At 40.8% G+C, this 27,938-nt stretch overlaps 3 protein-coding genes across 5 annotated transcripts in view; 1 reads left to right on the top strand and 2 right to left on the bottom strand.

Moving 5' to 3' along the window:
• The window catches only part of HERC1 (HECT and RLD domain containing E3 ubiquitin protein ligase family member 1), a 193,823-nt gene extending 192,751 nt beyond the window's left edge, over positions 1 to 1,072 (top strand). The window contains exon 77 of the mRNA XM_027851988.1: positions 396 to 1,072. Within this exon, the coding sequence (XP_027707789.1) occupies positions 396 to 581 (186 nt within the window). The 3' untranslated portion in view covers positions 582 to 1,072. The remainder of the gene's footprint in view (positions 1 to 395) is intronic.
• Positions 1,073 to 16,561: 15,489 nt separating this feature from the next.
• Positions 16,562 to 21,033, bottom strand: FBXL22 (F-box and leucine rich repeat protein 22). 2 transcript variants are annotated; one of them, XM_027851993.1, is made up of 3 exons: positions 20,630 to 21,033; positions 18,344 to 18,566; positions 16,562 to 17,263 (listed from the first exon to the last, which is right to left on the bottom strand). In XM_027851993.1, exons 1-3 carry the CDS (start codon positions 20,962 to 20,964, stop codon positions 17,060 to 17,062), a joined length of 762 nt encoding a protein of 253 aa, XP_027707794.1. In that variant the 5' UTR covers positions 20,965 to 21,033; the 3' UTR covers positions 16,562 to 17,059. The 2 variants fall into 2 exon arrangements, with proteins under 2 accessions (XP_027707794.1, XP_027707796.1); XM_027851995.1 differs by having other exon boundaries at positions 17,171 to 17,656.
• A 6,227-nt stretch (positions 21,034 to 27,260) lies between these two features.
• The window catches only part of USP3 (ubiquitin specific peptidase 3), a 102,228-nt gene continuing 101,550 nt past the window's right edge, over positions 27,261 to 27,938 (bottom strand). Inside the window, exon 15 of one of the 2 annotated variants that reach the window (XM_027851567.1) lies at positions 27,261 to 27,641. In XM_027851567.1, coding sequence (XP_027707368.1) covers positions 27,476 to 27,641 — 166 coding nt within the window. In that variant the 3' untranslated portion in view covers positions 27,261 to 27,475. The remainder of the gene's footprint in view (positions 27,642 to 27,938) is intronic. The other variant, XM_027851568.1, reaches the window with a different exon arrangement.

Genomic DNA, 27,938 nt, shown 5'->3' with positions numbered 1-27,938 from the left:
TAATCCCCAAATATGGCAGTCTAGTAGCTAGTCTGCATTTATGCCAAGAGAAGTGTGCCAGAGAGAGTAAGATGGGATTTTTGTTGATTTCAGACAGTTGTCCTTCCCCTAAGTAGGCCTTGGTTGACGAGGCTAGGAGAGGCTTAGAGTTCTATAGTCAGGTGACTTTTCACCTCCAGATGAGTCTCACTTCAGTGATTTGATTCCAGGGTATAGTGAGAAAAACGTGACTACTGTAGTAGTAGTAGAATCTCTGAGGTCCAGGATTATTTCATGTTTAGATTATGGTTATGAAAGTTGAATAATGGCAGGAAGAAAAATATGGCAGTAAACAGTGTCCTTTTTGGTTTCTTCTAATAACCATACTCATAGATTTTTTTTTCTTCTTTCTGCAGCCTTACGACAGCTTGCCTACCTCACAGACTTGTTTCTTTCAATTGAGGCTTCCACCTTACTCCAGTCAGCTAATCATGGCAGAGCGTTTGCGCTATGCAATCAATAACTGCAGGTCGATAGACATGGACAATTACATGCTCTCCCGCAACGTGGACAATGCAGAGGGCTCAGACACAGATTATTAATCTGTGAACAAAATCATCTTCCTTTTATTACAGAGTAATGCCCAATTCCAATTCAATGTCAACGCACTTTTATGGTAAACATAGATGTTTTAGGAGCATAAACCAACATTATAAACAGTGGCCACATTTAGTTACTCTAAATGTAACAACAAAAGAGAATAGATGTTTTTATTTTTCTGTGATTGTAAAAAAACAAAAAAACAAAAAAAGAAATTAAAAGTGCTCTCAGTAAGGTTTTCTCCCTGACCCCCCTCCTAACTCCTTTTCCATATTTTGGTCACTTTTGATAAGTTTGCATGGAGCCATTTGGTGTATTTTTGGTTGGGAATGGTACATTTGTAAGCCCTCCCAGTGAACATTGAAGTTGTACATTGTGTATAATTGTTCATTAGAAAGGACAGTTTTACATGAATATTCATATATTTATTTTGTTTTAATTTGAATTGCCTGTGCAGGGTTCCTTATGCAGAGAAATAAAGCAGATTCAAGAATCTCTGTGTGATGATTTTGTTACCATCCATTCATCTGGGCCTCTCTCAAATGACTCTGACTAGAATGGTGTCATTGAGGCAGAGATTAGAAAACCAAGAAAATGAGGTTTTCTGTGCTACAAGAGCCTTGTCAGGTTGGTGAGTAAAGACACGTACTTTGTTCATTTGGCATCAAGCTTTTGAGCCCAGTTAGAGTGCCTGGATACTTGAATCATCAGCATATCAGATTTTTAACTTCGGAATCCAAGATTCAAGTCCTTATTCCAGTGAATAGTTTTTTGGCTTTTAAGACTGAGAATGGTATGGGTCCAGTGACAGATGTCTGTCTGACCAGGACCAGATGAATTTAGAGGACCAGCCTAGCTAAATTCAGAGAGGCTTATCACTAGGTTGGCTACATGATGACCTTTGTAGACAACAGCACCTCTCAGATACCATATGCCAAGTCCCTGGAGGGATTTTGTTCAGCGTTGTTGACAGGTATTCCCATGCTCATGAGACCATAAATCCTTGAGGAATTGTTGTACCTTGCTCAGTGTTTTTGAACCCAGGTGCATGCTTAGTAATATACTAGATGAAATTAATCTGGGGGCTGAAGAGTGTGACTGGTAAGAGATATGGCAGTGAAGGAGACATTCCAACAAATTTTTGGCAGACAGGCATGTCAGGGGTACCATTCCTTCATCAGTTTAAAGATTTGTGAACATCTGGTGGGGGATCTCTGCCCTGTTTTAATAAACTAGAATGGGATTTGAACAAGTTAGGATGGGAGTCCATTTGAAGAATGTTTTTTATGTTTCCTTTATACCTCTTAAACTCTTGATAAAGTGTTTGCCGTTTGGAATTTGTTCTTATGTTTTCTTTTAAGATGAGACTAAATGTCAGTTTCATTTTGTTCTCTCTTTTAAAACTAGCCCTTTTAAAAGCTGCCCCAATTTATGCAGACTTTGAAATGAAGAAAATAACCAAGAGCCTCCTTATTCTTCTAGTAGAAGTCAACAGATTAGTCATATAATAATAATCTGAATAGGTTTTATGTGTTTTATCACTTTGTATTGTGTTTTGTTACTGATATATTGAGGATGATAAGGCTGACTTTGGTCTGGTTTTGGCTTTTTTGCTTTAAATTTGATGGAACTAATTAGTTTCAAGAAACAAGGCTAAAAATGGTAACGTAAATAGTGGACAAAATTGTGCAATGAATTCCATCAAAGAGTGCACCGTTTTTGTTGGGTTTTTTTTTTGCCACAGTTAAATGACTCTTACGTGTTCCAAGTATAGTCTGATTTCCTTTCGGAAGGAAGGTTAAGAGATAAGAACACTTCCACACTCCAGGTTGTTAGGAAGGATGAAGGGGTTCCTCAAGAAAACAGAAGCAAGGCTGCAATAGGGCCAATAACAGAAGGCTTCTGGGTTGGAGAAGAATATAGGAATGTTACACAAAAATGGAAGGAAAAGGTACCTATGCAATTAGAGCTTGAACTCACATTAAAAAGGGTATTAAGTATTTGCTAGGTCTCTTGCAAAGCTAATTAAACTAAAATTAATCTGTCAAGTTAGATACTTTAGAGGAAAAGAATAGCAGTTGAGACAAACACAAAATAATCACAAAACAAAATTCAGGAAAGTAGACCGTAATAAAATCCATGGCTTCAAGCATCCATGCACGAATTCCCAAAGGGTAGGCACCAAACAAGAAGTAGAAGTCTCAACAAATGCAAGGGGGCATAACTGAGGCATCACAGGTGTAACTGAAACTTTGTGGTATGAAACTCCGATTGGAATATGGCTCTGCGTAGGTGTATTTTATTTAGAAGAGGAGAAGGGGTAGACTTGTAGATGGAAAGTGGGGGAGGGGGCAGGATAGCTTTGTGAATTAAGAAGATAGCCTGAGTGGTGTGAGGAACTCCAGAAGCCGCTGAGGGGAAGCATGATGGAGGCTCTTTGGGTGAAAATTACTGAAAGGAGAAATAGAAGTAATTCTTGTTATTGGAATATCCTGTAGATCACCTGGACAGAAAGGAGATGTTTGGTAATATCATAAGCCTGTACAGAGACATGAGATAGTAATGGTGGGGGACTTGAATTATCCAGGCATCTGCTACAGCGCTTACTGCCCAAAGCAGAGCAACTAACAAACTTTGTGACTTGTCTTAGTGATAATTTCACCTTTCAAACAGTGGAAAAACCAATAAAGAGGAGATTCTGTTTTGGATATAATAATTGTCACTATCAAGGATAAAATGGTTATTGGGGTGAAAATTATGGCATATTGAGAGGAAATGATCACTCCCGCCAGTATTTGTAATAGAGGAGAGGAAATTGGGGCTCAGTCTGATGTGCGCCTTAGATTTTGGGACACTAGATTTCAAGAAGTCCAAAGGAAAGATAGGTTGTGGAGAAAAGTGCTTCAGGGAAAAAAGTCAGTCCAGGTGGAATACGAGTTGCTCAAGACTGAAATTCTGCATAGTGGATAGAGCTCCAGCCTTGGAGTCGGGAGAACCTGAGTTCAAATCCGGTCTTAGACACATAACACTTACTAGTTGTGTGACCCTGGGCAAAGTCACTTAACCCCGATTGCCTCACCAAAAAGCAAATGATAAAAATAATAATAATAATAATAATAATAATAATGAAATTCAGAACACACAAAGGGAAACAATTCCAGTGAAGAAGAAAAATGGATTTGTCTGAAGAGGCTAATGTGAAAACACAGGGAGATCAGCAACCAACTTCAGATTGGGGGGAAAATTGTACAGAAGATGGAAGCAGGGCCTGGTAACAGAGGGTGACTATAAAAAAGTTCATGATGTACTGAAGCTGGCAGAGGAACCTGAGGACAGCAAAAAGGCATTTGGTCCGAGAAGGGGTAGCATCTCTGCTTGGGGAGAGAGTAGAACATTGATCGTTGAGAACAGAGAAAGCAGAGCTGTTCCATTGCTTTGTTTCTGCTTTCTCTGCAAAGGAGAGTGATGATTTACACTGGAAAGGGCAGAACAAAAATGACCAATGGGGATTTGATAGTCAAGATCAGTCAAGAAATAGGAAGAGTGCACCTAGCTGCCCTTGATGAAATCAGGTCACCTGGCCCAGAAGAACTACATCCTTGGGGCTTACAGGAACAGATAGATGTGATGATTATTGGGCTTTTGTCTGTGATGTTTGAAAGATAATCGAAAACAGGTGTGGTACCACAAGACTGGAGAAGGGCTAATGTCCTAATTTTCGAAAAAGCAAAAAGAACAGAGCCTGCAAATTATAGGCTAGTGAGCTTACCTTCACCCTGGAAAAATTCTAGAAGGGATCATTGAAGAGAAGGTTACTTAAAAATTAGGAAGGCAAAGGATGATGACAAAGAGCCAGCGTGACTTCATCAATAACACATCATGCCACGCTAACCTCATTTCCTTTTTTAACAGGATTACTGAACCAACATATGAAGTGAATGCTGTGTGTACAGTTTACCTTGAATATAGGGAAGCTTTCTGTTAGAGACAGGCCTGAAGCTGGCACTCTCTTCAGGTTTGATTCTGGGAGGAAATGATGCATGTAAAAGTCATTGAATAGTTAACAGAAGGAGGTTCACTTTTCTCTAACACAGCAAGATACAGTAACACCTGGCTTCCATTTTCACAGCCCCCTTGTCTCTGTATGGAAACATATTTATTCAGCATGGCAAGGTGCACAGATTTTAGTGGTCTTTTAGACATCTACCAAGTTAGAGGGGCCATGTGGGTGGGGCCTGATAATGCTCTTTAGGTAAGCTCAAAGAGGAGGAAAGGGCCAATGGGGTCCCAGGGGCTGCTTTGTTGCCTTTTAGGGAAAACATCCCTGTTGTACAGAAATGGGAGGTATGGTGAGGAGGAAACCCTACACCTATCACATGTCACCCTACAGTAACGAGATCCTAAGGCTCTCCTAGAGTGCATTCTACCATTTAAATACTTTCAGGGATTTTACTGGACAATCATCTTCATATAGGCAAGACTTTAAACCCCTAAAGAGTCATAATAAAGAAAAAGAAAGGAAAAAAGTGGAGGACAACAAAAGTCAGAAATGCTAGGCTTGGTTCCTCCCCTGTTAGCAAAGTTGAAGCCTTAGCTCTCAGTCATCTGGGCTGATGGGTGTTGCCACACATTTGCAGTTCCTGTCAGTCTCTTAATGCACAGTGGTGAGAATGAGATGAGCCAGAGTAGCAAGCTGACCACCAGGGATACAGCACAGATGATAACACCACCAGCACAGGCACAGTTTCTCCTTCTGATGTAAGGTGATGAACAGGATCAACACCGAAAACATCAGGGTCTACACAGATGATAATGATATTTTGAGCGTAGTCAACAGTTCATCATCTATCAGAGTCATCTGTAGTAAAGTGGCTAAGACATAAAAGCCTTTTGCATTCAACCTAAATTATTACAGAGCTTCTCCCAATACTGCTCCCCATTCACTATTCCCTGGATCACCCACCAAGACCATCCCCTTCACTGAGCTTCAGGCAGGAGGATGAGAGAAAATCTTGGCCCCCTTAGATCCCTGAGGAGAGATGGCCCCCCTTCTACAGGGTCTAAATGAGGACTCTCGCCCCCATCCAGGGGTGAAAGTTAGCACCAAATCACCTTTTTCTTCCAAGTTAATACACATGCATTATGGTTATATCACCGATTTCACATCTTTCATGTTATTAGAAAGCAACACACTTCTCAACAATACCACCCGATGGTCTTCTAATCCCCTTTTGGGGAAGAATTGTCTAAACTCCTAGAGAAAAGAAAGTCTGCTAATTAAGGGAGTTGCCAAGATGGTTGAAGCTTTCTGAGGGGGTAGTAGACCTTGAGGCCAAGGCAACTCTAACCTGGAGAAGGAATAAGGAAGGGTTGGAGAGGATCAACTAGAATTATGTCCAAAAATAGTCCGTTTTTATCAGGTAAGTAAGTTTTCTGTAAACTGGATCCTAGAAACCACTGTACCAGCTAGCCCTTCTCCTTCCTAGGATGATGTTGCTTTTTCATAGACAAAGCTTCTAAGAGTTTGGACACTTGACCTGGGAATTCAGGTGCATGATCATACACTTTTAATTAGGAGAAGCAACCTCTTGCCCTGAAGTGGAAGAGTGCCATTTTGTCAGATTGAGTGCCACTTGGGTTAGGTATTTGTTCCAGTGGCATAGGAAGCCCAATTGGGCAAGAATAGCTCCTTGATCCTTAGTTGGGGGATCCCGTGGTCTCATGTCCAGTGTAATGTGACATCACCACCCATATGGACTGAACAGGCCCCACCAACCTTCAAACTTAGTTTAACATGCCCAAATGATAACAGTATATGGTGGGAGACATCAGCAGAATTCCTCTGTTAATCCTGACCCCAAAGGGGTTAGCCTTTGATTGTCCAGTGTGGTGTTCTTCAAGCCCTAGAACATTTGATCAGACCCTTGGCCACTGCCCAGGAATCATTGTGGATGAAGATCATCACTTCCCCATTCTTCAAGGCTCTCTCATACAACCTGGAGCTCAGTTCTCTGGAATAATTTGCCAGGAATTCTATTCCTTAGTGTATATACCCTTGTTACTGGATTAGTGGCTGCTGAAATCCAAGTATATGCCTCTTTCATGGTGTATGGAACCATGATAAACTACAAAATGGCATTCCTCAGGATTCAGGTCCTTAGAGCTAGGAGCCCGTTGGGCTAGCAGGATTTCAGGGCTTGGATTCGAGGCCTAAGTGTCCGGCATAGTTTCCACTTGTTTGTGAAGGGTGGAGGGACAAATGCAAGTGTGAGACTCAATGGACCATTTCCATTTAGCATTAGAGGCCTCCTAGGCCCTACCCGTTTTGTTAGAGGGATTCTCTTGCATCATTCCATACCATAATAGTCAACTTAGAACAAAAGGTAATCATCTGCTTATTAACTAGGGCCCAGTAACAGGCAAGGAACTGCTTTTCAAAAATGGTGTAAATGGCCACTTTGGAGAGGTGAAGTGGGGAAGAGCTTGCTTCTCTAGATTCTACCTAACATTTGTTTATTCTGGCCACCCCTTGGTAACTGCCTTAGAGTCCATTCAGCCTAGTTTTTATGGACGGAGATGTCAAAATACATGGTTCACATCTTCTATTGCTGTAGCCTGTTTTGGGCCCCACTTGAAAGAAGTGGTTGTGCAGGTGATTTGCTAAATGGATGGGTATGGGTGAGAAGTGCATTTGGATATCTGAGTGGGGAATGTGGGTTCTCCATGTCCTGAAGAGTCCAATAAGTCTCTGGGCTTCCATCTTAAATAATGGGGAAGCATGTGCCAGAGGCTTTTTCCAGACCATTGCCCAGAATCCTTGGTTTTCCCCACCTACTGTATTCCCTTGAACTTGAGTGAGCAGTCTGGACCTGAATTTTCTTAGCGTTGATTTCCCATCATTTGTCTCTACTATAGGCCACAATCTAATGTAGGGCCTCTACCAGTGTGGCCTCCTTGGCCTGGTCAACATATCCTCAATATAGTAATATGTATCAACACCCTCTCTCAAGTCTCTGTCCATCATGCTGTGGTAGTATGAGGGAGAGTTCAGGTGTCCCCAGAGAAGGATGGTGAAGTTTTATTGGGCCCTTTCCCTGGTAAAAGCAAATTGTTCCTAACTTGAGTCAGAGAAATAGGAAAAAAAAAAATTACCTCATGCCATTCACCTTGGGCCTGGACCATCTGCTCCTTGATAGTATGACCTTGACAAGGTCGGGAGCAGCTCTAGATGGAGTGATGATTGTGAAGACTGTCGAGTTTCCTATAGTTTACCATAAGACACCCATTGCTTTCTGCCTTCCTCATGGGCGACACCTGTTGTTGTAAGAGGAGCTGGTATTACAGAGTACTCCTGCTTTCTTCGTTATCAGAGATGAAAATAATTTTCACCACCCTGGGGGCCTCATATTTGTTGTTGTTCAGTTATTTCAGTTGTATCTGACTCTTTGTGACTCCATTTTCTTGGTAGAGATAGTTGAGTGGTTTGTCATTTCCTTCTCCAGCTCATTTTACAGATGAGGAACTGAGGCACACAGGGCAAAGTGACTTGCCCAGGGTCACACAGCTAGGAAGTATCTGGGGCCAGATTTAAATTCAAGAAGATGAGTCTTCCTGACTCCAGGCTCAGCACTCTTATCTACTGTTCCACCTAGTTGCCCTGGGGACCAAATACTATTTGGTGTTAACTTCATGGGATAGGTTTCTTTTTGACTGTACCCATAATAATATGCATAGTTTTCTGAAATGGCCCATACAGATATCTAGTCCCAAGAGCCCATAACATTCCTTCCTCCATAGTCTGCCCCCTGTAGCCTTGCTTAAATGATCCAGACACGGGGCTGGGCTTTAGAGCATGTCTTAGGCTTGCGTGGGGCTTAAGCCCCACATACCCTGGTACTGAATTTCCCTGCATAGCTTCCCCAATACCCCCATAGTTGCTTTTTTAGCTCCATGTTTCAGGAGCTGCATCCAAAGCTATTTCTGAGAGAAAGTGTCATTGCTTTCAACTCTTCTAAGAGGATGGCATTCTGTGGCTCCACCTCTCATTTCCAGACTGCATCTTCATACTGACAGCAATATCTGCCCAAGTCACATTTGTCTTAACTCCTGCTCAGATTTCACCAGCTGATTATCCTATACCCTTAGAGCTAAATTCTGAAGCCATTCTGATGGGGCTTAACTCAGAAGGAGGGATCTGATTGACCCCCAAGGCAGACTGAGCCTAGGATTTGGAAGGCTATGTTGGGGGTCAGGTTGGGGTGGCAGTGTGGAGATAGATCCAATTCGTCAAACCCATTTCTTTTAAGAACTCCCCCTCCCTTGCAGATCCCCCCTGGGGAACCAGCTAAATACATCTTTATCAGGCCAGGAACAGTATGGTCTTTGGTAATGGTGTGCTTAAACATTATACTCAGAGCCTTGTGGAAAGATTTTTTCAAGATAGGGAGTGAGTCAGAGAGTGTATATGTGTATACAGAAAGAGGACTAGGAAAGAGATTGTAGTTTTTGTTAGATAAGAAAAGCATCTTCCTTTGGAAGGAAAAAAAGAGTTTTCAAAATGATGTTAACCAGATTTAGAATGATGAGTTTTTCTTCAGCAGTCACTTTTGTTTCTGTTGCTACTTCAAACTGAGGTAGTAAGGGCCTAAAAAAGGCAGAATCCAGTGTCTGTCCATTGCAGAACCAGGTGTTTCTAATATCTTACCAGGTGGCTTAAATATCATCTTGAGTACTCACTCCACCCAAAGCTCTGCAATGGGTGCTGCTTGCCTCATCAAATGCTGCTTTGGTGGAGACAAGAGGGTGTAATCCTGTAGAAGAGAGGGAGGCCGATTTGTGTTTTCAAGCAGCATTTGAAAGATTCCGACATAGCGGGAGCCTAGACAAGGCCTGTGTTGTAGCCACCAAGGATTCAGCCTGCCAACGGTAAGAATTCTTGGTATCCTAGATACTGTCTGGTCCTTCATGAAAGAGTTCTCAGCAAAAATCAGCTTCCTCTGGAATTGTCTATTGTTGAAGAAGGGATCATAGCTCAAGGCCTTGCTGGTATTACTGTGCTCAGGTAGAAGATGCTTCACCATCTTTCCTCCCAACCACCCCCGGACCAAGGCAATGTTATTAAGCTATTGCCACAAATGTCCCTTTACAAGCAGAGACATTTGTCACAAAGCATTTTTTTTTTTTTGGCTAGGCAGTGGGGTTAAGTGACTTGTCCAGGGTCACACAGCTAGGAAGTGTTATGTGTCTGAGGCCGGATTTAAACTCGGGTCCTCCTGACTCCAAGGCTGGAGCTCCATCCACTGCGCCACTGAACTGCCCAACACAAAACTTTTTTTAAAGAAGGAAAAACAATAGTTTACTTGCGCCTGTGCTCCAGTCATTTTCCCAATCTGCTCATTACTTTTGAAACAAAACCAACAGAGCTGTTGCATGGTTTTGAAACTTGCAATTCAGAGTCCTTGAGGCCCTAGTATTGGCAAGCTCAGGTTCATGTAACAGTAACTCTGGTATGAGGACACAATTTTAATCCATTTTTAATCCGTATTTTTCTGTTTTATACCAGTAGCAGTTTCCTATATTGAAAAAGATCTCAGTTTCTTGTTTCATACACTTAGGCTCAATGGAGGTGATTCCTAGTCAGTGATGTATGTCTGATGTCTTGGACAAAGAAAAACCGTGGGATTGTGGCTGAGCTTGAGTAGAGGTTAGACTTTCTATTTATGGGGACTTTCAGCCTCCACAGAGGAAGGGGAATCTTATTTATTGATGCATTAGTTATTTGGTTAATAAGTATTTCTCATCTTTATGACCATTAGTGAGATTGGAGAGTATTTTAAATTAGTTAATCCTTCTTATATTTTAGATTCCTTCATGTGTCAAAGGAGCACCTAAAAGGAGGCTTTATTTATAGCCAGTAATCCTTAACGGGACACACACACACACACTCTCTCTCTCTCTCTCTCTCTCTCTCTTTGTCTCTGTCTCTGTCTGTCTCTGTCTCTGTCTCTGTCTCTCTGTCCTTCTGTCTGTCCTCTCTTCTCCTCCCTCCTCCCTCCCTCCAGTAAAGGCTTGTTGCCTCACATACCTGCCTGGTTCCCATTTTGTTAAACGTATTGGCTAAGTGGCATGTGCCAAGGAGAGGAAGGCTGTACTTTGAAGAGAGAGAGAGGGTGGTTTCAGAGGGCAGGGGACATCTAGGAAAGATTTATGAAAAAAGTGGTCCAATTTGAGTATTAAAGGAAGAGAAAGACTCTGACTTGGTCAAGAAAGTTCACTGTGGGCCTTGGAAGAGAACAAGATAAGAATAGTGGATAGCAAGTAGTCCCATTTAGAAGATAATTTGTGTGAAAGTGACTAGTTGGAGATAAGGCTAGAAAGGTAGGTAATGGAAGGCAATGAATGCCAGGATTGGAAGTTTCTGCTTTATTTGGTAGGTAACAGGAAGCCACTAAAGTTGTTAGGGGTTCCCCACCCCCAAGCAGTAGTCATCAGAGAAGTGGTAAATGAACTAGAAAGGGGGATGAACTAGAGGAAGGGAGATGAATTATTAAGTCTGTTGCAAATAGCCTAGCAAGAGGAGGAGGTCTGACTTGGGGTGGTCATTGTGGAAATGCAAAGGAGGGGAAAGATAGGAGAATGTGGCAGAGATAAAGGGTTTGACAGTGGACTGGATGAGGAAGGAAAAGGAAGATCTTTCTGGTTCACCTTACTAGGAGAAAGGTGTTATCATGAGTAGAAATAAAGATGTTGGGAGACAGAATAAGTTTTGGGGAAAGATGAGGTCAGTTTTGCACATGAAGAGTATAATACGTTGGCAGGACACCCAACAAATAGTTCCAAGTGGAGGATGGAAGTTCTGAAGAGAGGTTGAGGGAGGACGGACCGATTGGAGCGTCACCTGAATAGTGGTGCTAACGACAGCCAAAGGAAGCACATGGGATTGCTGAAGAAGAGTGTAGAATATCCGCTCTCTGCACTATTCCATTAATCTCACACCACATGGTTTTGATTACTGCTGCTTTGTAGTATAGTTTGAGGTGTGGAAGTGCTTATTTCCCCTTCCCCTACTTCATCATTTCTCTTGATGTTCTGGATCATTTGTTGTTCGAAATTAATTTTGTTATTTCATCATCCTTTGGTAATCCGATTGGTATAGCATTACAGGTTTAAATTCATTTTAGTAGTAAATTCATTTTTTGTCATTTTTATTGGTATGACCTAATGGATGAATATTCCTTGAGCTATTTAGATTGTCCTTTATTTAAAGGAGCACTTTGTAATCGATTCTGTACAAGTCTTTGTGTTCTTTGGGAGGTCAATCCCCAGATATTATGCATTTTGTAGTTATTTGGAATGGGATTTCCCTTTCTATTATTGCTTCGTGTTTATCATATAAAAGTACTGCTGATTTATTTTGCCTGTAACTTTGCTGAAGCTATTGTCAGAATTAGTATGTTTGCTAATTCCCTGTTATTTTTGGGGGGGGGAGAGGTCAGCGGGTAGTAAACCATCATATTGGCAGTAAACAGCAATAGTTTTATCTCATCTTTGTCTTTATTCCTTTAATTTTTTTTGTCTTGTCTTATCGCCATTGCTAACATTTCTAGAACTTTATCAAGTAATAGTGGAGAGAGTGGGTATCTTTGCTTCATTCCCATATTTATTGGAAGCTGTTCTTGTGTATTCCCATTGCATATGATTGCTTTTGATTTTAGATAGATGCCTTTTATGACATTTTTAAAAAGGTTCCTCTATGTCTATACCTTGTAGAGTTTTTAGCATAAAATAGCATTGAATTTTATCAAAAGCCTTTTCTGCACTAAAAGGACCATGTAGTTTTGGATGTTTTGGATTTTGATAAATTATGTTGATTGTTTTCCTAATGTTGAACCATCTTTGAATCCCTGATATAACTCCCATTTGGTTATAATTCCAGAGTTCTTGAGTAAATCTCTGTAGTCTGATAGGATTTTGTTTAAAATTTGAGTCAGTATTCATTAATGATATTGGCCTGTAGTTTTCTTTCTGTGTTGTATCTTTCCCTGGTTTAGGTATTGTGACAATATTTGTAAATTTTTTTGAAACAGACTGTATTTGTCTCATAAAAGGTACTTTCTCAGTTTTTGAGAATTTGTAAAGTATGGGTGCTAACTATGCTTGAAAAGTTTGGTAAAATTCTCCTGTGAATCCATTAAGACCAGGAGTTGGTTTTTTTGTTTCGTTTTGTTTTTTCCTGGATAGTTCCTTTACAGCTAGATGTATTTCCTTTTCTGAGATTGGGTTATTTAAGATCTTTGTATGGTCTTCTCATAGCTTGGGTATTTTATATTTTTGGAAGTATTCCTCTATTTCTTTTGTGTTCTTAGTTTTGTTGGTACGTGTGTGTGTGTGTACATATATAATTATGCATAATATGTTCTGATTCTCTTTACTTCTGGTTCTGCTGTGATTTCACCTTGCACATTTGCTATTTATTGATTTGATTTTCTGCTTTCTTTTTTAAAATCAGATTAGCTAAGGGTTTATCAGTTTTATTAGTCTTTTCAAAAGCACTAGCTTTTAGTTTTATTTATCATTTCTATGGCTTGTTTTGTTTCAAATTTATCTATTTCCCCCTCTAATTTTTAACATCATCTCTTTTGTGCTTGTAACATAAGCTTTCAGTGCCTTTTTTAGGAAAGGGCCATTACCACCTGAGAGAAAGGGGGTGGATGTTTTCTTTTTCCTACATAAAAAATGTTTTTAAAAAGTAATAAATTGGAGTAGAAAGGATGCTGGACTGTGTCACAATGCCTAAACCAGCAAGGTTTTTTAGTCAGAGGTCCTGGATTTAAAAAAAAAAAAAAAAAGGTTCTCCTTATCTGGATGATTTTAAGACATTTTCTAAAATGGAATTTAGGTCCATTTTCTAAACTTGGTTATCTACTACTTGCAGAGCACATAGTAGGTGTTTAATATTCATTGAGTGAATTGAGGAGTACAGTTGGTGGCATCATTGAGTGAATTTATTGAACTGAGGAGTACTATTGGTGGCATAAGTGACTTACATCATGGATTAAAATAGAGCCACTGGGTAATAGCACTGCCTTTATGGGAATAGCAGGCTGAAATTCCAAACAATTGAATTCACTGCTAAGTTGAGGCCTACATGTAAAATGAAATTTTTTTTTTAAAGTCATTCTTCCTGTTCTTTGAAGAAGCACTAGGGCCAGAGAAAACAAAAACTAAACACTCTATAGGCTTTCATGGCTTAGGGGGTGGTTTTTTTGTTACTGTTTTTGGTGGTGTTTAAATATTTAACAAGAAGAACACCTCTTGGAACGTCTGTCTGTTTGAAGCAGCAGGAGAAAATTAAGTACTTGCAAGATCTCTCCAGGGCATTGAAGTGTAAACTATGGAAAAACACAAACAGGAAGAATCAGTAATACTGGCTAGAACTGAGTCACCCCCACCCCTGATCCAGCCTAGGAACTGGCGATGTTTAGTTTGTGGTGCTGGAGCATCCAGAATGTTGTTCTTTCCGGTTGGGGAGGGTGATGAGTCAGGCTTCCTGAGTTGGGGACGGGGCAGGAGGACAGAGCACAATGCCTTGCCGTGTTTGATTATTTCCACGGCGAGCCTTGAGTACAAATGTGACCCTACCATAGGTCTGGGAAGCAGGCCAGGGAGAGTTGCCACCTGGCCGTATTTGATCAGCTAGGTAAATATCATCACCGTGCTGAGTTCATCCTGAGAGATGCTCTCGGGAGCACCTGTCTTTCTTTTCCCTGGCACCTGGCAGGGCTGTGGAAGGGCTTCCTTTGGGGCTCTGGGGATGGATTCTGAGGGAAGATGCACATTCATTGGAATTTGTATAACTCTGCTTAAATTTGGGGTTGCAGGGATGGTACCATAAGAAAACTAAATAATAGTAAATAATAGCATAATAGCATTCAAAGGCAAATGCTTTCTTTTTGGTTTTTTTTTTTTTTAAATCTGACATGGACCTCACTTCTCGTGCTCAGAGGACAGAGTTTCAAAATCTCAGCTTTGTTCTTTATTGCTTGTGTGATTTGGGGCAAGTCATTTCTTTTATTCGGGCCTCAAGTTTCCTCAGCTGTATAATGAGGGGGTCAAAGCCCTAACATTATTTTTTCATAGGCTCTGACATAATGCATTATGTACAGTTGTTTCACAGTCTGCATACATACCATTGTGTAACATACTAAACTTGTTTTCCTTTAAATACCACTTATACACCCCCCCAGTGTATAATTAAAGTTTAAAATTGCACAAGGACCTTATAAAGGTCCTGTAATTATTATCTATATTTGTATATTATATTTTTGTAGCTATATAATTATATGTGAGCAATAGCTCAGACCAGTCACCAGGAAAGTAATGATTTTATGTCATAGTTTAGCAAAATTTGACTCCAAATAGCCCAGAAGAAGCTAAGCCCTTGCAAGTCATTAGTGAATGAAGGGAGGGGGGAGGTGTCCTTTAGTAGAAAAATATTCTTTTCAAGATTTATGGCTTCACTTTTTTCTCCCCTTTGATTCTGGTTTCAGCTCCATTATTATGAATTTGTGGGTGACGTAAGCCTCTCCAAATTTGGAATAATTCCATTGCAAATGATTTCACAATCCATTAGTGTAATCATTTACTCCTGGGTGACTGCCTGGCCCCAATTAAATGATTGTGGTCTTGCCCTCCACCGGCTTCTGTTGCCCCAAACTTGGTGAAGACAAGGTGGGAGGTGATTGAAACCAGTCACAATGCCAGCAACTGTTAACTGCTTGTTAAATAATGCATGTTGCTACTTCTGAGTGAAGTAGATAGGTTAGTGATAACTGCCAGCCTAAGGCATAGTTGTGTCCCCTATAGCTTGGTGATCTATATCCTAGTAATGAAATTTATACCTATCCATGTGTATAAGGTATCCCAAAAGTCTTAGTGCAGCTGCAAGTGAATAAGGCTTCAAACTGCCTCAAGACTTTTGGACACTGATTATGTATGTATGCATGTAACTTAAACATTATGAAAGCACTATATAAAGATAGAAGTGGTATTGTCTTCTGTAATCGTGTCACCATCAGGCTGGTAGAGGAAGTGACAATGAGTCTTGGAGATTGGCTCCTGATTTTGGAATTGATACGGAGGTATGCCCCTTCCCCTTTATGCAAAACTGATACGTGAAAATCCAACTTTATAGGAAAGATAAATGAGATCAGATTACACAGAATTGCCAAAGGATTTATTTTTAAAGTTGGCCCCCTTAATGTGTTTAAAGATTATTTCCAATTTATACAACTTGGGAAAGAACATGTTTTTATATAAAGTAAGCTCCAGAAAGATAAGAAAGAGGGTAGATTGTATGTAGCCCAGAACTGTCAGTGTCAAATACATGACCTCCAGTGCTGGCGGGCAGGAGAACCAGATTAAAATATAAATGGGTAATAGTTAACAAAATAAAAACAATGAAACACTAAAACTAAGTTAATACGTGTGTCAGAAAGGGTCCTTGTGTATGGGCTGGTGGCCTCTGTTCCTATTCAAGTCAAACACCTCTGCTGCAGCCTCGTAACCTTGGCAGGATGAAGAAGAGAATCTGACCAGCTCAGCTCAGGCCCTCAGAAACAGGCCAGGTGAGTCCGTCTGGAATTGGTCATCAGTCATGCTTAGGTCACCTTGGTTCCCTTTGAACCCATCGCCAAGTTGGTGCCATTCTTCATAGTGGGGGGGGAGGAAAAAATGGGGGAGAAAGACCTTACGTGTTCCCTCTCCAGGCTGTTGCCCAACTTTCTGTTTGATCAATTGTTTTCCTTGGTCCTCATGGTCACTAAACAACTTGAGGAGAAAGCACCTACCACGTGTCAGGCACTGTGATAAGTGCTTTTTACAAATATTGTCTCATTCAGTCCTCACAATAACCCTGGGGAGGGAAGGTGCTGTTACTATCCTCATTTTACAGGTGAGGAAACTGCAGCAAACAGAGGTTAAGTGACCAGGGTCATAGCTAATACGTGTCTGAGGTCAAATTTGAACTCTGGTCTTCCTCACTTTAGGGCACAGTGATCTTTTTACTGTGACACCAGCTGCCTCTGCAAAAAGCTCTGAAAGCAGTTCAATGCAGAACACACTGGAGATATTAGTGATTCAAATTTGGTTAATTTTAGGAATCTGCTGCTGCCATTAATGATTTTTTTTTCCCCACAGAGCTTGTGAACTGATTCCTGGACCAATCATTTGTAAAGAGTGAAAAAGAAGCATATGCAGACTTCTGAAACTTAAGAAAATGAGGGCATTTTTCAGGGGGTCAAGCAGAGTTTCTGAATCTGTAACCATAGCAGCCATTTAAAAATCTCATTCAGCTGATCTGGTGCTGGATTCCTGCTGATTGCCCAATGGTGTGATCCAGCAGAGTGGAGGGACACAGGTTACAAGCAATGATGGGAAGTCTGTAAAGCTCTGAGGTGTAAATCTCTCCCCTCTCCCTTGCTTACCCCAGCCTTTGAAGTGATGAGCAGGAATTTCTGCTGATGGCCAGGAAGGGGCACCCTGGGCAACCACTGGCTTTGGGTTTCAGGATTGGCAGGCTGCTTAGAGTTCTTTGAGGAATGAAGCATTTTCTTGTGTGTCCAAGATCCCCAAAATCCAGATGTATGCCACCATCATCTTCCCAGGCAGGAAGTGGGGTTGGGTTCTGTTAATGGATTGAGACCTGGGGCAATTTTAAGAAATAACTGTGGGATGGCCTTGAGAATTATGGATAGTATTTGTACTTGACTCAAGTCAGGAAATGTCTATTATAATTCCCACCTCACCAAAATGTGGTAAAAGCTTTGGGACTTCACTCTTGGTCAATTGTCTTATCTCTAAAAAGGCATTTATATAACCTGTTCCTCCTACCTCATGGACAAGTCACTCTAAACTCTGCCTCAGTTTCTTCCTCTGTAAAAGGGGATAATGATACCTCTTTACCTCATAGGACTGTTGCAAGGTTCAAATGAGATAATGTGTAAAACTCTGCAAATTTTAAAATGCCATGCATGTCTGTTGTTTTATGGGAAATGGCCCTTTTCATCTTGGAATTGTTCTGGAAAAGAAATTAAAGAGTATAAACTTATCAGCCAAGCAAAGCATTTTCACAATCCTCATACACAATTAATCTTAGGGTGCAAATTAAGAAGGAAGTCAGACTGTTCTAGTTGGAAGGAATCTTAGAGACCATCTAATTCAAAATTCTAGCTTTTTAGATAAACTTAGGACCATGAGGTTAGAACTTGCCCAGGGAAACAGAGCTTGTTGGCTAGTGCGAGGTGCTGATGATTAAAAGGACTAAACCCCTTTTGGGGGGAAGGGGGATGTACCATCTCCACCACTTTGCTTCAGCTGCTCTCTGATCCAGGTTCAGGTGGATCTACTCCTGGCCCCAGCCACAGCAGCAAAAGGGATACCTTTGGCATCATTTCCTCACTGCTTTTTCCACATGGAAAACTGTGAATGTCACAGCTGTTCTGGCAGAAATTTGCCTAGAACTTGAGAACTCATTTCAGACTTCAGAACTGCCACTAAGAACATTTCACCTCAGAGGTCAGGGTTGGAGGTCCCTGCTCAGAAAACTGGTGTCTTGGAGGGGAATTGTAATCCAGTCTTCTGCCCGGTGTTGTCAGAGTTTCCTGGCTGCCCTGTCTTGGGTTAGCTTTTCCTCAGGGAGCATGTCTGGGATCATGTCTGCACTTCTCTCTGCTTTCAGAACTAGCCAAGGGCATTGATCTTGTACCTGCCTCAGACCCGCTTGGCTCACGTTCCGACAGAAATCCACATGAAGGGTCCTCAGTGAGTGCCCATGAGCGGTCACAGCGGTCAGTGTTTGGTTGGTGATCCGAACACAGTTTTCCAGTTTGAGGGTCTGGAGGTTGGGGCAACTCTGGAGCAATAATGCAATGCATTCATCGGTGATGTGGCCACAGCCAGAGAGTGTCAAGGACAGGAGGTTGGGGCACCTGAAAGACATGATATAAGCATGGGAAGGGAAGAGTGAAAACAAGCCAAATTAGACTCCCTTCTGCATGTCAGTTAACAGGATGGCTTTCCAAACTAGAACTATTTGTCTTTGCCATAAGGTGGAGGATATTCCCCTCCAACCTGGGAGGGACAGTTATTGAAGCAGCTGGCAGGATTTTCTTGTATTTGTTGGTTGGCATCTGAAAACCAAGAAAAATTATTTATATTGCTTCAAAAACTGTTCCTTCTGAACAATGGGAAGTAATTTCTCCCTTAATAAAATGAGATTTATCAATTATCTGCACTCAGAATGTCCCTGGACCAGTAGGATCAGGATTGTAAAAAGCAAGTTGTTTACTCTCACCCTATATAGGGTCCTTCTCTGTCCCCTCAAATCTGAAAAAAATCAGATTGCTTAAGGGAGAAGATAAAGTCACTGCCCAGCTTGGCTGACCACGTTTATGGGGTTGGAGAATGAGCTGTTGTATTGAAGGCACTTCCTTCTAGAGAGATCCTCCACCCGCTTGCCTGCAGACAGCATTTTTTCTGACAGCACCTGCAGAGAGCTCCTGGGGTTGAAAGACCCAAAGGCTGCATGCAGCCTGATCTGTTTACCATTTGTAGATAAAAAGGATTAAGCTTTGTTCTTTCATCCTAAGGATGCTGCAAACTGCAGATGCACCCCCTGCCTCGATCCTAAAGATTTCCTTTATTTAAATAGGTAAAGTTTGTCTGGTTGTTAATTCATTGCTAAACATTTTAAAATGCAGTGCTCTCATACATGCCCATCTGTGTCCTCAGCAGCTGAAGTTGCTGACCAAAGATGAATTCAGGACTTGCTCTGATTCTTTCTTTTTCTAGATTGATTTAATGTTTTCAAGAAGAAAGACATGGGAGCTGACATTTTTTTTCATCCTGTAATTTAGCTAGAAAAAACAGTAGACCTGAAGTAGACAACAATAATAAGCCCAGTTGGATTTTCCATTGCAATTAGCAGCTGGGTTAAGTTTAAAAAAAAAATTATTTAAAGGTTTTGTTTTACCTTTGTGGGGGGAATGGATGAGAGGAGACTCATGATTGCTTTTAGTGAAATGCTTAATTTGCTCGATCTATAGGTTCTTTGGAGGCTTGGATTCCAACAAGGGCATTGCCATATCAGAAAAACTTCATTGACTTACAACCCCTTTAGCCTCTAGATCAGCAAAGATGATGGATGTTGAATTCTTCCTTCCTGGGTTCTGTATTTGTCATGTTCTCTACAGACCAAACTCTGAGGGGAGAGTTAGCTGGCTATATACTACATTTGTCAAGCTTGTTCTCCATATAGGAAATGGAACATGTGCCAGGGTTATTTTAGGGCACTAGTTCTCATCTGGTTCTTTGGATACCAGACTGGGCTAACTTATCAACAGTGACACATGAAACTCCTAGTTCTCTCTGGAACATACACAAGTCCAGTGCGTAACAAATGGGCCTGCCCATCTTTAGGAGCAGTTGATTTCTCAATCTTATTTACCATCTTATCCACAAAGCTGTTCTTCCCTATTACTGTGAGTTATTTAGGTTGCCTCTGCCCCTGTTTTCTGATTTCTCCCCTGAAATACTGAAATCTTGGCCTTGTTTCTTGGCCTTGTTTCTTTTTTTACCAAAGGAAACCCTGGGTTTCCTTTTAGTCCTGTTTCTTGGAAAGTGAAAGTCTGATACTTCTTACTATGGGAAAACATGTTAGCAATTTATGACAGCTGTGACCCAAGCCTGCCCTGCAAGGCTGAGACTGCTCTCTAGTTGTCGAGGCCGACTCTGTGATAGGCCAGATGCTTTTCCTATAGAATTGAATGGAGACTGCAATGCAAGATGATTTTTCATCCATTTTAAACAAAATAAAAAAACCACCTCAACCAATCTCTCTAGGTCAATTTGGAGCTTCCCTATGGTGGCGATGGTGGCCCTCAGGACCTCAAGAGAGCTGGAGATATTCTGCAAGCTCTTAGAGTATTTGTTGCCAAAGAGTTAAGATTGGAGTTACTAACAGACAGCTGTCCATCAACCACACTCCACCTACCTGTTGCAAACTTTCACTAAAAAGTCACTGGCGAGGTGCTCGTGAGTGCTGCAAACACCTTTCTGCAAGGCATTTTTCATCCAGTCTTCAACGTTGCATACCTTAACTTGGCTCGAATGCCAGCAAATGGACAAGCACCTTAAAGCGGGGCTCAGGAGGAAGTTATCTTTTTTCAGTTCCATGAGAGAATTAAAATGCAGCAGCGGCCAGAGCAAAGGATCAAGAAACACATCCCACAAGTGAGAGCAAGTCTTTGCTAAATTCTTCCTGCTGTCCTTGTCCAGGAAGGAAAATAAATGTAAAAGACATTCCCGGTTGAGCTGAGTTATATGCATGGCAGGAACAAAAGCACTTTGTTAGGGAAGAGAAGCAACAGTTGTGCCGGGTGTGCCTGCTGTGCTGAGACGAGTCTGGGGGGCCTGACCTGCCTCCTTCTGGGGCCAGGGCTGGTGGACATATATGGCTGAAGAATGGTGTTTATTTTTGGCCAACAACTGGTGTTGAAGGTTTGTGTGTGTGTGTGTGTGTGTGTGTGTGTGTGTGTGTGTGTGTGTGTGTGTTTAAAAGAAAAATGGAAAATTCAGAAGTACATCAGACAACCTGAGAAGACAGTTTGCATTCAAAAAGCCTAGCAGATCTGCCAAATAAAGTTAAAATAATTTTTTTTCCTTAAAAGGAATTTATTTTCCTTTTAACCAACAATCATGTAACAAAGGGATAGCTTTTTGGTAAGAAGTTTGTTTTGGTTTGTTTTGTTTTAAGTAAGAAGCTTTCGAAAGATGTGGCTCCCCATATGCACTCTGACTAGCTCTAAAGTGGACAGGGTTGTGTTTGTAAATATTAAGAATGATTGGAGGTTGGGAATATTGGGTAGTGCTTAAATATGAAATTTCATTCACATCCTTAAAAGGAAAAGGCTTGTCCTATGCACAGAGCAGAGTAGATTTCTATTTTTAGAACTATATTGCCCCAGTCTGTTAAAAGAACCAGTGATTGTTTCCCTCCCTTCCATCTTGCTTTTACAAAGAGATTGATAGGTTCCAGGTCAATTCCAGACTGTTCCTATTATACCCCACCAAGGTAAACAGGTTATCTTTGGTTTTTAGGAGGTTTATTTTTAGCCCAACTGATAGTTTATAGAAAAGTGGCTTATCTCTTAAACTGAGAGCATGGGATACATGTTTCCAAGCCTAGTTACTTTTAAGACATAATACTGTATTAGCTTAGGAATATTGTATTTTCTGTAGTTTTTATAAGCAGTTGGTGTGTGCCCTGGTAAACTATAATTTCCCAAGTGCCACACATCCCATATAGTGGGTTTTTTTTGGCACACATTTGTTTAATGAACAAATGTTAAAACTTAAGCTTAATCATTTGACTCTATTTGACTTGAACAAGTCAAACGTACTACTGGATTTGAGGACAGGAACTATATTCAAATCTTACGTAGAGGCTCGTTGGGTGTCATAGGTTAAGTCATTCACTTCCCTGACCCCAAGTTCTCCTCTCTGTAAAATTAGGAGCATGCATCTTGAAGTACTATCTCAAGACCCACTGAAGCATTTCAATGCATGGTCCAGTTCAAGGGGAAAGGACTTGGGTAAAGAAGGGTTTTAATGAAGCCCCCCGGGAGATTCCCTATTTTGTTAGCTTGGCTCAGTAATCTTCCCCAAGCCCTCAGGAACACGTTCCACAGCAGGGAGTTAATGATGGGCTATTAAGTTTCAGATAACCAGAATTTTTGTTATCAGTGTGTTCAGTCTCTATCTAATTGGACCTTTTCACCTTGGAAAGCAGGCTGTGTATCCACCTGCTTGATGGAGTAGTAATCCTTATTCAAAAGCTCTCCCTCCCAGTTCCTTTCTAAACCAAACCCTGTGGCTGAGGATTTACTACTCACTGAGAAGAGGTGCTGCTGGGGGTTTTCATCCAAGAACTCAAGTCAGAACATTTGAATCCTTCCTCCTGCCTGGCAGCACTCTAGTCATTTAAGGTTTCTTTGGCCCCTACTCCATCATCTCCAGAGACACCAAAACATAAGGATGACATTCAAGCCTCTCTCTCCTTTGTGACTGTAAATTACAGTAAGGGAGGGAAAATACCATTATTTAATACCTACTACATACCAGGCACTGTACTAAGTGCTTTAAAATATTTAATTCTTACAACAACCCTGGGATGTAGGTGATGTTATTACCCCCATTTTGCAGTTGAAGAAACTGAGGCAAGCAGAGGTTAACTGACTTGACTAGGGTCACTTAGCTACTAAGTATCTGGGGCCAGGTTTGAACCTCGGTCTTCCTGATCCAAGGCCAGTAGACATTTATAGTACAGGTGAAGCTGTAAGTTTATCTAAACACACACGTCCAAACTACAGAGAGGGAATAATCATAAATAGTTAAGAGAATAGTGTTTAAATGTCAAATTTTACTTGTCTCCTTACAAGGAGACATGGCTTCTCCGGGTAGCTAGGAATGTCTGTTTTCCAGTCCAGGGAGAACAATGACACCAAAACTGTCCCCAACCCAGTGCCTTTGAATGCTGTTACACACAGAACAAAAGGACTGTTACCTATCTCAGAAGCCCCTTTCTGCTAACTTTTCCTCTACCTTTCTCTAGTCACTTGATGAATAACTTACTCTATGTCCCCACCACACAGCATCTCATACCCCATTCCAGACCCTTCAGTGAACATATCTGTGATTGGCTCTTCCATAATAAAGGCTTAGGATTCAATGTAAAGTGACTGAAAGGGGTCAGAAAGAGAAGCACAACTATTCCAAGTATTTCTCTGTGATGGGGAAGAACAAGGGAAGAAGACAGTGAGTTTATTTTTACATTCTCCAAAGATGAAGGCAATTTTGCTTCAAAGGATCAGCGATGGTTCCTCCAGTACCTGGAAAGCAGACATAAACTGGTCTCTGAGTTCAGGGGCTGATATCTGCCATGTTCATAGCTTTAGAAAAGAAAAATTAATTCACCTAGTAAATAACCTCACAGAGCTGGGACGCTGACTGCTCAATGCAAGGCAGGTCACTGAAATTGTCTGCCCTGGCTTCCTTGCTTGCAAAATGGGGAATAATAATATCACCTACTTCCTAGGGTAGATCCTTGTAAAAAACTATATAAATGCTCACTTTTATTACAGTGCCTGTCTTGTCCCTCCATATTGGATGCTTTACCCCAGCAGAGGTGTAACTTCGTAGGTGACCAGCATCTGCATCGCCGCATCATGGAAGGCATTCAAATAGCTGTAGGACCCAGAGTATTTATAAGCAAAATATCATAGCTGGTTCCACTAAAGGGTGTTAAAAATTATTAATAGTCAAAGAAAAGAGACCAGATCTTTAATGATACTTTTCCATAAAACATCTCAAGTTGGCAAAGAAGAGAAAGAATCAAAGTACAACTTAAAAGGAGGGATTATTCACGCAGTAAAATGATTTTTTTTTCTGCATTACACAAACTAGATTTTAATGGCAAACAATGACACCCACAGCACCACACGACTTGAGGGCCTTCTAGCATATGTCAGCAGCAGAGCTGACAAGATGAGCGTATTTAGCCCACTTGGTGAGATACAGAGACAATGGAATGAAGCATGGCCAGGGCATAAAAGTCTTTGCCTTCCTGTGTTCTGTGTGGATACTTTATGACTGCTTTGCTCCAAGCACCGGCAGCGGACTGCAGGGACACACCCTGGCCGTGGGGATGCTCCAAGTTGGATACCTTCAAAGGAGTCTCCCTAGCAGGGAAGAGAGTCAACAGGCTGACTAGAGAGGCTCCATCCTTCCCGGGCAGCTGCACGGGTGACATCAACCACCTGAGTGGTGAAAAGAAGGTGGGGTGCTATGGAGAACCCAGTCCCGTGTGACCCTTAAGTAGCTTAGGGGAGGGAGGAAGGACAAGGAATATGGAAAAGGAAGATATGTACATTAGAACAATGAGACCAAAAAGACACAGAGGTTTCAAGAAATAAATATGCCCCAATGCCAGGCCCAGAAACCATGCTGACTGAATGAGTTTCACAGGCAACTTATTTCTAACACTCAAAGCAGGACAGTATACTTTACTGGTTCAATTGTCAGTTAACATTTGTCATCACTACACACTGAGTAGAATACAGTGGATAAGCAAAGTTTTCTCCATCATGGAGAGATATCTGTGTTGCCACAAACAGATTGTTTGTATCATACATCTGTGTTTGCAGTGGGAAGATGTTAAAGTTTTCTTCTCCAAAGGAGGCATGTACCTTGATGCATCAGGCCCTGCTGGTGGTTTTTAGCCAGAGGCCATAAATACATAAAGGAGACAACATGGCACCAAAAGAGAAAAAAAAAGCCCAGAAGGAGAACAGAAAACAAATCAGCTTTTAAAATAGTTGTGACAAAGATTACACAGTTAAATTTCTAAAATACAAAACAGGCACATTTACATCACTGGTATGTTCAACGTTGCAGCTTAGTTTGCTGTTTGATTAACCCAAATGGTTTCAATTCACTTTTCGAAAAAGTCTTCATGATAACACTCTAAAATGTGTCGAGAGATATTATGCAACAAAATCATCACAACAGTAAGGTCACAGTATCCCCAGCATTTCTCCTCCCCAACACTTTCATACACCTTACCACAAAAATCGTGTGTGATTTATAGCTATTTTCCTCTATTGGGCAGGCTGCCAAAGCCATTAGGTAAGTTTAGTGATTAAAAACAACTCATTTTTATAAAGAACAATCTAGGTGCAAACAGCATTCAAGCACAGTAAGAATGCGAATACCTAATTCAAAGCAACAGATGACTTTATTCACTGTCCCATTTATTAAGCACAATAAAGTCATTCTGGTTTTTTTTTGGTGTCTCAAAAGGGTCTTGAGGGGGAATCAAATGTCAGGCTCAGCCTGTGAAAGTGTACTTTCATATATAGGCACAACTATGCAACAAGGTGAGAGTTGTATTTCTACACAAACCAACATTTTCCTTTTTTTTTTTTCCCTTCCAAATAGCTCCTAAGATTTAGGGAGGTTGGCAATGCAGTCTCTTTAGGAATAACATTTTATATATTTGGTTATGGTTTGCTGCTTTTCATTTTCAAGTGTTTATCTTGCAAATGTGTTAAGCTATGACAAAACTTATTAATACTGAAATGGAAATGATGTCCCAATGTCTGTTCCTGGCAGTTTCAAATATGTGACTGGGAGAAAGTCATTGAATAGTGACATCTTTACAGACAGACCTTTACAACATCTCAACCATTCCTTTTTACTTGTCAGACATCATTCCTAAGAAGTATGCTTGGCTGGGTGGCTGGCTAGCTTGGCAGGAATTATGTTCAGTCCTTCATTACAACTTTTAGAAAAAGAAAAAAGGAAGGGAAAAAAGCACTAGAACAAGGGATGAAAAAAATCAGTATATGTTAACATGAGTTCATTTCAGATTCGATATTCTCCACGTACTCAAGCAGCCTCCTCTCTTCTAGTCTCTGAATTTTCCAGCAATACAAATAATGCCCTTGGATTGCAGCGGACACCTACAGAACTGACACAGTTGTCATTGGAATCTGAGTCTAAAATTCAACTTAAGAGTTAGATCTAAGGGCCTCCATTTTCTCTCTTTTTTTCCCCCTAGAAAACAATTTTAAACAAGAGCTGTTGACATTGGAAGAAGACTTTCTCTTATACAATCCAATAAATAAGCACATTTTCAATTTGGTCAGAAAGGTCTTGATACAATGTCAATGAGAGCTGTTAAAGTTCTGAGTTCTAAAAATCAAAAGACCTACTTCCACACCTCAACAAGTGAGATCCAAAGCCTCAGCAGTTCAGCTTTGATAACCAACATCTCAACCAAGCTGTCTATGCATAAGCATAGATATTGGAAAATAGGACTGAATACGAGTCCTGTTCCTGGAGGGATCAGAGTACCACTGTAGAAGACAAAGGTCTAGCTAGCTCTTTATCTAAATGCCAATGACAAGACCCACTCTGTGTATCCCAAATTAACCTTCAGGATTTCTTCAAACATTAACTGAGAAAGGACAATTCTTACAAGGTAACTGAACTTAGTTTCTAATGCCTCGCTACCTACCCCTAAATAATTTGAATCTGTAGGCCAGATTCTAAACCAGCAATTATTTAAGGTTAATGCTAAAATACAGCAGCTTTTTCATATTCACTGACAGCAGCATTATCTTTGTTAATGATGCAACTGCTTTCTTTTCTATAGGCAAAGAATGACTGTTCAGGTCACTGGTAAATTTCATGGGATAGAGTAATATATGCAAGCACAATCCTTGATTTACAGGGTCAGCCTGATCTATATTATAGCTGTGAAAATGCAGCAAGAATTTCCATTGCTCTTCAAAAAAATAATGAACACATTTATCTTGCCTGCTGCATATGATGACAAATGCCTGATGTAAATGTGCCTTATGAAAGTGAGAACTGAAAACAGTAATATAAAAAGTCAAATATAACTAAAATTCATGAAACTATATGTATATGTATACATATACATATGTATATATATATAAACACACACACTATATATATATATAGTGTGTGTGTGTGTGTGTATATATATATATATATATATATATATCTATATATATATATATATATATAGTTACCACAACTAAAGCAGCAAATCAAAATGTCTGCTGGGGTTTTCTGGTAAAACTAAAAAAAAAAAGTTTGTGTCCAAGTTGAATGCTACCATTGACACAACAAAATGAAACCCACGATAGAAAGCTGAAAAGTGCACAATGAAATTAATAGTCTTGGATCAAGTATTTGTGGAAAATTGGAAATGTTTTGTCCAGTGGACTTGCTGAAGGGTGCTGAAGGTGGATCAGAGCTTCTCTGAGCCAGAGCGAGCCTGGCGCTCCACGTAGAAGAGGATGTAGGCCTTGGCCTTCACCACGGTCTCCTCATCGGTCAGGGTTACGGTGCTGTCATTGAAATGGAACCAGCGACCTTCATGAGTTGCATAAGCTGTGTAATGTCCAGAACCAACACTGTAAGCAAGAGAAAGGAGAAGGATTAACAAAAGTACTCAACAATTAAAGCCAGTCCAATTCCCATTTTACAGATGAAGACACGTACTTCAGTTTGGTAAATACTTTGAGTGCCCACTACATGGTAGGTGCTATGCATACAATAAAAACAAAATAGCTCCTGCCCTCATGAAGCTTATTCTCTGAGAGGAAACAAGTATGCAGATTAGACAACCCAAGGCACAGAATGCAAAAGCCATTTTTTGGAGGGAGGCATTTTGAGAGCCAGGAGGAGGTGGCACTCCCCTGTGCTTTGAA

This window comes from Vombatus ursinus, unplaced genomic scaffold (assembly GCF_900497805.2).
Source record: "Vombatus ursinus unplaced genomic scaffold, bare-nosed wombat genome assembly UNPS02009205.1, whole genome shotgun sequence".
In the NCBI taxonomy this organism is placed as follows: domain Eukaryota; kingdom Metazoa; phylum Chordata; class Mammalia; order Diprotodontia; family Vombatidae; genus Vombatus; species Vombatus ursinus.
The sequence above is the reverse complement of the archived record's forward strand: the minus strand, read 5'-3'. Positions and strand labels throughout refer to the sequence as shown.